We start from the raw sequence: 9,860 nt of genomic DNA, 5'->3' as shown, positions 1-9,860 counted from the left end.
GCCCCTGGAGCTGCATGTGGTGGCACTGAGTGGGGCCAGCCCTGCCCAGCCCCATAGCATGCATCACCCCATGCTCCCACCCTAGTCTGTGGCCACAGGTGGCGGCAGCAGCATGTGGGGCCAGCTCCACCCAGCCCAATAGCACTCCCACCCAAGTCCCCAGCTGCACATGGTGGCAACATGTGGGGCCAGTCCCAACCAGCCCCACAAAGCTTAGCTCCTGCAGCGTGTGGGGCCAGCCCAGCCTGACCCCATAGCATATGGCTCCCTGCGTTCCCGTCCTGTTTTCCCCCATCAGGAGTCCCTGGCCCCAGCCCAGTGGGGCCCTTACCTGCATTTCCACTCTCACAGGCAGGAAGTTCTGGAAACCACCATGGGGTAAGCAGGCAAAAGACTCTGTCAGCCAGAAGCTTCTTGTCTCTAGTGCCCTCTGGCTGGGGGTGGAACTGGCCAGGCTGGGGTGGGGGGTGGTTGCTTAGCAACCGGAGCCACACCTCCTGCATGGAGGCACTGGCTTGCACAGGGGTAGTGAGGGCCAGGGCTTATGGAGGGGCCTAGTGTGCCAGATGGAATTACCTGGCAGGCAAATCCAGCCCATGGGCCATATTTTGCCCTCCCCTAGACTAGATACTAACTCAACTTTCCCTAACAAGGATTGGAAAGGCCCAACCCTTGGAATAGGTTTTCTAGTTTACAAGTATATAACTTGCATGGATCTTCAGATGAGTTTAGGATAGGGGTGTACCAATAAAGATTTTCTTGGCTGATACCAATAGCTGGTTATTAACCAGCTGTATTGGCCAATGCAGTCTCCTGCTGGTAAGTCTGTTGCGGGGGAAGGGTCATGGGGGAGGGAAGGGTCACGGGGTGTGCAGATTGAGGCCCCCACAGTGAGAGAGGGAGTGGGACAGGGCCTGGGGCTGGGGGTGCTGCCCAGCCAAAGCAGTGAATGCGACCTTGGGGCCAGAAGCAGAATGGAGCTGTGGGTGACTCATCCAGGAGGCGTGGGGCATTGGGAGGCAGGAGCAGCTCCCTGCCACTGTGCGCAGCTTGAGGGAAGCATGGAGGCATGTGCTCCCCAGATTTGTATGGGGTAAGGGTGGGCTTCCTGCTCTGGCCAGGGGCAGCGCCACCTTCTATCTGGTGGGGGGCCTGGCCACGGCAGGCAAGAACGGGGCAGCCTTAGCTGGGTGGGATGAGTGATGACACTGGAAGGGGTGGCTATGGGGGAGGGCTACAGGGAATTTTGGGGTGACTGTAATCCCCCCAATGCTGCTCCTGCTCAGAGTACTCCACTCTGCTGTCTTTGTCTCGGGATCTCTTGTGCCCTGAGCATGGGCATGCTGGAGGGGAGGCTTGGGGGGCTATAGCCACCTCTCCAGGCATCACCACTGCTTCCCACCCCACAGAGCTGAGCCTGTCCACTCCAAGCCCTGCCCCGGCCCAGCCCCGCCACCAGGAAGGGACTGGCGCTGCCCCTGGCCCCGAGCCCTCAGCAGGCAGCCTGCCTCCACGCCGCACACAAATCTGGGGCGGCACATGCCCCCCATGCCTCCCCCAGGGGTGTGCACAGCGGCAGGGAGCCTCTCTCCCCTCCCTTTCCCATGCCCCTGGATGAGCTGCTTGTGACTCCATTCTGCTCCCTGCTGCGGGGTCCCATTCACTGCCCTGGCTGAACAGTGCCTGCCCCAGCCCCTGCCTCCCTCGCCATGGGGGCCTTGATCTGTGCCCCTCATGCCTCTTCCTCCCCCACCCCCCAGACTTAGTGGCAGGACACTGCTCTCCAAGCTGCTGGGCTGCATTCTTGGCCATGTGCATGCTACGGCTGCGCTTATGCACACAACATTTATTAGTGACATTAACAGCCAAAAGAAGTTGATTGCAGATAATGTTAATTTTCCTATTATCAGTGCTGATCTGCTATGCAACCAATATATTGACGCACTTCTAGTTTAGGATCTGAGATTAGACCTGTTTGGCCTGGAATAAGGGAGGGTGCCAGTTATTCGAGACCCCAAATCCTAGGTAGCTGGTCCTGCTAACAGTCTGCTGTTGCTTTTGCTCTTTCATTACAAAAAATGAAGAACTTTTTTAATCACTTCTTTTCGAAGAGCACAGGAAGGAGCAGGGGTGGTGCTTACTCCTTTAGCATACTTTAGTGTTCTGCTTTCCTCCTCTTCCCTCCCCTTATGGAGAGAGTGGGTATGGAGGGTGGGGCAGGCAGCTTACTGATATGAATGTTTTCACGTGCACTCAGCCATCTTTGGGAATCTTTCGAGCCCAAGACCTATGAGAGACTCTGGGACTGGAGAACAGGAATCTGTGCATGCCTCCTTCCTTTCAGTCTTCTGGTACATACAGGGGATTGCATGTCTGCCCATGGCCTGAAGTGCTTCAAACTGGAGCAGAATTTGAAGCAGATCAAATATTCATCTGTCCATGGCCCAGAATTATTTACATATTTTGGTGCAGGTTCTCAGTCCTTTCCCTTTTACAGTCTACCTTCAGTAGCTCCTAGACCAGTAATTCTCAACCTTTTCAGGGTCATGGCACCCCGCCATCACTTTTTTTTAAATGCAGCAGCACACCTGGCTGAGAGCTACTGTTGATGCTGCCTCAGCTTACCTTAGTGCTTCTCAGCCATGTTCCTGCTTCTGCAAGAGCTGTGCAACTACACTGTGCTGCAAAGCCTGCCCAGAAAAGGCCAGACCACATGCATGCACGTCTCTTGCTTTAGGCTCTGATCAGCCTAAAGCAGGTAGGAGTTACTCTGTCCTATGCAGCTCTTTGTGGTCTTGCACCCCCAACACTCCTACTGGAAATGGAAACATATGGGACAGATCTACCCATGCTTGTGTGTCATGGGGATGACAACCAAGTGGCTATGGTATCGCAGAAGATGTCTGCCTTTTATTTTGGGGTCTGGCTTCTTCAGCCCCTGGCTTGATAGCATCTATTCCAAGTATGGCACGAAAGCATTTCTCTTTAGCCATGATATCACTGAATGCACTGATGCAGATCTAGAGGGAGGCAGTGACCCTGCTACACTCGTTTGAGCAGCCAGTAGCACTGACCAGGCTTATACCATTGACAGAAAGACTTAAAGGAACCACAGTCATTGCTCTTGTTTACTTCCATATTGCTGATAGCACTAAGGCCCCGATATTTCTGCAGCCAGGCTTCCTAACAATTTTCCCCATGGCCATTGGGAGTGCCATTAGATATATTGAGTTCGTTCTCTTGGGCTTCTTCGGTGTCTGAGGATGGCCAGGGCTCGGAGTATACACACGAGTGCTCTTCTAGAGTATCCATTGCCATATGATGTCTGGAGAATCACCTTGGAGCAAATACTAGGATACCAGGCACTGATTTCATGAGGTTTTTAAGGGACCCTATGCCACTGTGGCTGTATTGGTTATGGACCTCATGAAAGAAAAGCTGAGCCAAACTCCCAGTTCTCCAGACCGTTCTGGGTAATGGGCAAAGGCAATCCATACATTACATAAGATGAACAAGATGCACCAGTTTTCACCAGAGGTGCATAGGGATATTTCTGCTCTTGACTCATAACAGAAACAAGAAGGCCCGCCAGATCATAGCTATTTCTCAAGGCAGTGGAGTCGGAGATTGGCTTTATTATGCCACGAATATGCTTTTCTGTGAGCTTACAGTTCAGAATCCCTGGTTATCAAGGTCCTGCCATCAAGGTTTAGCTCCATGGTCTGAGAGGCCTGCCTTCTTTTTGAACAAGCTGTTATTTTGCTTGAGGGAAGAATTTCTCTCATTTGGCCTTTTGACACTATCAGCAGCTAAGGTTAGTTTACAGGTGGTCCAAGATAGGGGGCACTGTATTTTCCCATTTGATGGGGACAGAAGTAGCCAGGTCTACGTGTACAGAGTGCAGTGGAGGACCTGCTGTTTTGAGGGAATGGAGTTGTTCAGTGTCAAGTTGGATTCTGTACTTCATACTCTGAAGGATTCTAGAGTGATGCTCTATTCCTTAGGCATTTACTCCCTGGCAGCTTAAAAACAACAAAAAAAAGGTCCTCTAGGTGTCCTCTCAAACATGAACCCGCTTTCTTCCATCATACATTTTCCAGCTGTCTTACACAAAATAGTGATTGTAGAAAGGCAGCTGACTACAACATCTAACCTGACCATGGATAAGAAGACATTTTGAAGGGGTTATTGAGACATCAAGACCAATTCATGTGATTTCAGAATCAATTACATGTGGGAACTGCCTTGCTCACTTCAGGTACTAGTGTTTCCATATTAGATAATCTTGACTGGTTATACCATTCAGATGAACTTAGTCACTCTTCAGGGGTCTTTCACATGAGGTCCTGTTATTAGAAGAGGTTCTCTGCATGAAAGTAATGGAAGAGGTTCCTCATCAGAAGTGGTGAGAGGTTCTACAGCTGCTGTCCTAATTCTGAAGAAGGTCCATGTTGGACGTGAAGAAAATCAGTTCCTTAGTTCATAAGCCGAAGTTCAAGATAGTGTTGATGAATGACACTTCTCTTGATTTACAAGATTCATTCTTCAGTTTATCTTTAATCCCTTTTCACAGAGGTAATCCCTTCTCACTGAAGCTTGCAGTAAGCCAGAATTTCTATTAAAACAAAATTTTACCCTCTGGTCTGTAACTTCAAGGGTATTCACAAAAGTGTTGCTCTGGAGATGGGCTGCTACTATTGCAAGCAATGTATGGAAACCTTCCTTGGATATAACTGACTAGTGAAAATGAGATTTTTTTGTATAGGCGTTTAAAACATTTGACACGTCCTCTATCTGTTTCAAGACTTGGGTTTGAAGGTAAACAACCAGAAATCGAATCTCATAAAAACTTGCATTCATTGGGGTCACCTTGGACTCTGGGTCAGATATAGCATATCTTTCTCAAACAGGTTTAAGAGAGCCTGATTTCACTACTGGGGGCTACTCTGACCATACCAACTTCTGCAGCCTTGTACATCTAAGTGATACCACATGCCAGAGTACATTTTGACACATGGCGGGCTGTTGAAGATTGGTTTGTTCAACAGGCAAACAACTGCTGGATATTCTTGTGATGGTTTTCCTGTTAGCTTTGTCATCTTTGAAGTGTTGAAAGGACCTTGAGAATATTCATAGGAGAGTTCCTTTCACCTCCCTCCCTTACTTTTGAGATGACTGTGACATTGCTGGAATGCACAGTAGACATGGATGTTCTTCAGCTTAAGTCCTGTGGTCCAAAAAGGGAAAGATCTGCTTATCAAAATTCCAGAGTCTAGAACAGTCTGAAAGGCCTAGCAGTCTTTTCTGCAGCACATCTTGGTATAGTCTGTAGCAGTGATTCTCAGCCAGGGTGCTTTGGCGCTGTTAGATATACAAACACTTACACATGATTCACAAAATTAAACCTAGAGATTTCAGTTAGGAATCCACAGATTCAAAAACATTCTGACCTGCCATGGTCTTTCTTAGTTTTTTGCAACAGAAGAATTCCTCTGTTACCTTTCACTTGTTTTTTGATTGTAGAAACATAAGAGTTGGCATTTTCTGAGGGGTGCCTTGAGTCTAATGAGGTTGAGAATCACTAACCTATAGCAAGGTTGACAAACAGCATCACAGATATATTTTACATCAGCAAACAACGTTTTAATCTTCACTCCCACTCAGCAGTGCCAGGCAGTGATTGCACTCTCAGACAGTTGCAACACACACTGTTCTGGTGCATCAGATCTGCCTTTCTACAATACTATTCTCTATTAATCAGAGTAGCTGGGTGAGTAGACTTAGCCAGCACCTCTCTTCTAATCACAGTCGAATGATTCTAGGGTGGACCAACCTGTTCACAGCTTAAACCAATGAGAAGCATCAGGTTTTTTCCACAAAAATCTTGAATCAAGGGGGCTTTCTTATGGAAGGGGAATGGGAATTGTACCACCAACCGTCTCATTTCCAGAGTTCTTTGCAAAGCCAGGCAAGTCATGGCCAGCTTGATCTTGATAGCCTGATGTGGCTGAAACAGTTCTGCTTCCACAATATTTTACGTCTCATATTTAGCCACCTAGAATTCGTATCTTTTCTCCTGGAACTTTTATTCCAGGATGGAAAGGAAATCCTCCCTGAGGCTTAGATTCTGGCTCCTGAGTGAGGAGTGGGGACTGTTGTGCCCCCTTTGAAACATCTTGGCCAGTAGCAGGAAGATCTTGGTAAGGCAGGCTTACCAGGCAAAATGAACAAGATTCTTCTCTTTGCATGCTATATGATATAGTAATGTGAATCCTCCTCAAGGAGTCTACCAGAGCTCAAGCAACATCTACAGAGTTGCTGAAAAATACATTCATCCTAGAAATCTGTGAAGTGGCCATTTGGAGTCCTGTTCATACATTCATGAGACATACAGTTTCTCAAGCGTCAAGATCAGTAAAGTAATTCTTCACTTGCTGTTCCCTTGACTCTGCAACTCTGCCTCCATCCAAGTGTCTGAGTTCCTACTTTGGAATCACATACAGAAGAATGTTTAGATGGATGATCACTCAAAGGAGAACATAACATAAGTAACTGCTTGGAAGTAGAGTTCTTTGAGGGATGCTCTCCTTACGCACATTTTGCAGCCTGCCCTCAAATGTTCTGTTTTTCAGAACCTAGCACACCTCAATTTTCTGGAATTGAGAAAAAAACTAAGGCAGAGTAGATGTATTCTGCTTTTTCTGACCTTGGTGCCAAATATGAACAGTAGCAACAAGCATGTGTGTACTATTGTATTTTCTTGCATACTGTCCACCCCTGAATAAGATATACATCTTGTTTTTAAAAGACCAAATGAAGAAAAAAAATCTTTTCTGGCTTCTGTAGCAGGAGCCTTTGTTATGGGGAAAGAGAAAGTGTTCACAGCTAGTAGCTACAGAACCACATTGCTGCATTACTTTCAATCCCCCTTATCCCTCTGCCTGCAGAGGCAGAAACTGTTATTACCATATTTCCTCAGTTGTGGTACATATTACAATTTCCAGTGGCTAAATGTTGGAAAAAAAGGTGCATATTCTATGCAAAAGAATGTGAAATATAGGAACTGCTAGCTGGAAATGTTTCAGAATTCAAGCACTGTAGTCGAATGTACGTATGGGGTATGTCTTAAAGAACTCTAATTCCTATATAGTTAGTACCTTTTCTTTATCTGCAGACTGAACAGTATTTTTACCTTTGCCTCCTAGATTGCAATGCAGAACCAAATCAATACAAATCCAGAGAGTCCAGACACTGTGACAATACATGCAGCAACACCACAGTTTATCATTGGACCTGGAGGGGTGGTGAACCTAACAGGTCTGGTATCTTCTGCAAATATATCAAATGCAATGGGCATTTAGATACATATAGGAATAGTTATTGGGATTGTATATTTAATTGATTTTCACCATTTTATGAAAAAGCTACTGAGAAAAATGATAGGAGTACAGTAGTTGCCTTTTTCCTCTTCATTGTTTTTGAATATAAATATCCTGTTGCAGAATAATAATCTACATTGTAGTAATTTCTCAATCTACATTTGCCTAACAAACATGCCTTCAGAATACTACTTTAATTTATAGCAAGAACAATATATTGCAATATATTAAAGTCTTCACTATAATAAGTAAGAGTTTTAAAAAGAGACTACATAGTCTTTTTTTGTGCAGGTTTGTAAATTAACTTTATCTTTTCTCCTTTTAGATGAAACAGGAGTATCTGCTGTACAGTTTGGAAATTCCTCCACTTCTGTATTAGCTACATTAGCAGCTTTAGCAGAAGCATCAGCACCACTGTCCAACTCTTCAGAAACACCAGGTTAGAAAGCAAAGTTACTTATTTTGCCTGAATAAATTAATTAAAGTACACCAGAGTAGAACTTTGCAGTATGAAAATAGATTTAAATTCAGGTTTTTTTAAAACTGAAAAAATTTCCCTTGCACCCAGAGAACCAGTGTGGAGGAACTTGCTTAGTAAATTAGTGCAGAATAAGATGTAGGTACAGTTAGTGTTGTAAAATCTAATGCAAGCAGCATTCGTTTGGCTGAGAAGTTAACATTGTTGGTGAGATGAGTTGGGCCATAAATTAGTTGATGTCCTTTTGGTATTACTTGAAAGGAACTATATAACATTTAAGCAAAATATTTAATGTTTAAACAGTAAAATTCTGACTTTTTCTAAAATAGGAAAAATGGCCAATCAGTATCTGTTTAAATTATTTAGACAAACCATAGTATAAAGGCTAAAAAATGCTCCTAATGCCTTAGATGAAATGGTTAACTTGCAACTCAGGTGCTGACCAGAAGACACAAGAGTGCTCCACTGTACACATCAAATCACTCTGGTTGGAGCCATAGAGATGTAGTATGGGCAAGAATGCAGAGCTGTATATTTACACTTTGAGGAATCTTGTAGGCAGGACAGGACTGGAAAATCCATTTCTGGATAGGCATTGCCGCTTCACTTCATAGGAGCTGTTATCATCTCCAGTTAGTGTGTGCAGTCAGCTATAGCATTTTTTCACAGTATGTCCATAAGAAAAGAAATTTACAATGTAGTTTTGGGGACTGCCAAAGTAGGGGAGGGAACCACTGATCCCAAATTCGTTGAGCACCCAACATCCAGCGTCTCTTATTCCCTTCCTCCTGCTTTTAAAAAGGAGTTAGTCAGCTGTTCCTCTCTTTGGCGAGCTCTGCAATTAGTCTTCCAGATCTAACAAGGAGTGGTTGCCATAGGTGTGTTTCCCAATCATGTTTAGAGAATTTGCTATGTGCTTTCCTACTCTTTTTGCTTCTGTCTGTTTTGATGCACCAGCTCAGGCAAGAATGAACAGTTGCACTTCTGGTGACATCAACATGAGTAGCAGGGCTCATTAGACCTAGTAAATGTGATGACAAAACAGTTCCCTTGGGCATTCCAACCCAATCCACAAAAGTTTGTTATCTGGCATTTGGAAGGAAGCAGTTAGGGACAGAAATATGTCATGGTAATCATTACTGTTATGACTTCCAAATAGGTCACAGCATCCTCCGTCATTGGGCTAAAAATGTAAATATAGTGTACAGAAAGAACAGAACTTTCAGTCATACAAATAACAGAAAATGGCACAGCAGTCCTTCTGTCCAAAGCCATTTTTGCAACAGAAAAGCCGTGGCAGAGATTTATGTATTTTATGTACGGTAAAACATGTGTAGAGAAGCATTGGGGAAATCAAGCACCATGCTTGTGCTCTGTTGCCTGGTGAATGGGTAACTTAATTCGGGGTATTAATACCCTGATGCATTGGATGTGTCAAGAGGGACATAGCAGGCAAAATGCCTTTACTTTTGCATTTGGGTCTTACCTTCTAAGAACTGTAGCAATCATTTTGGTGGAGGCATATACTTCTAAAGAAGAAATCTGCAAACTAGTCACCTCCTATTATTATAATTATCCAATTATTTGGGCCCAAGGGTCACATAGGGAGTGTTGATGAGCTGTCATGGGCTGGGTCAGCACCCTCCCTCCCTCCCCCTTGTACAACCCAAAAACTCCCTATGAGGCTTTGGGCAGGCAGGGAGCAGCGTCCATGAGTGGGACAGGTGGGCACTCTGTCCTGTGGGGGGTTGGGGGCATGCAGGGCTGTAGAGGGCGCTGCCTGGGCACCAGGTTCCAGGAGTCAGCCAGTGAGGGTTTCAATGAAAGGGATTAGGTCAGAGAAATCAGGGCGAAGGGTGGTCCTCAGTTCAAAGGGCCAGCGAGGTATGTTACTACTGTAAACAACCTGGACATTATAAATGAGAGTGTCCCCAGAGAAAGGGGATGAACATCGGAGCCATCTCAGAACAGGGGCCCCCTCCGGACCAGTGACGCGAGGAGCC

At 45.5% G+C, this 9,860-nt stretch overlaps 1 protein-coding gene across 3 annotated transcripts in view; it reads left to right on the top strand.

Moving 5' to 3' along the window:
• Nucleotides 1-9,860, top strand: part of GABPB1 (GA binding protein transcription factor beta subunit 1) — a 76,321-nt gene that overhangs the window by 25,754 nt on the left and 40,707 nt on the right. For all 3 annotated transcript variants that reach the window (XM_019504138.1, XM_019504139.1, XM_019504140.1), the window contains exons 5-6: nt 7,206-7,317; nt 7,705-7,818. In XM_019504138.1, the coding sequence (XP_019359683.1) occupies nt 7,206-7,317; nt 7,705-7,818 (226 nt within the window). The remainder of the gene's footprint in view (nt 1-7,205; nt 7,318-7,704; nt 7,819-9,860) is intronic.

Source organism: Gavialis gangeticus, unplaced genomic scaffold, assembly GCF_001723915.1.
Source record: "Gavialis gangeticus isolate Ggan-Ray unplaced genomic scaffold, GavGan_comp1, whole genome shotgun sequence".
Classification (NCBI taxonomy): Eukaryota; Metazoa; Chordata; order Crocodylia; family Gavialidae; genus Gavialis; species Gavialis gangeticus.
This window is presented reverse-complemented; position numbering and strand designations above follow the sequence as displayed.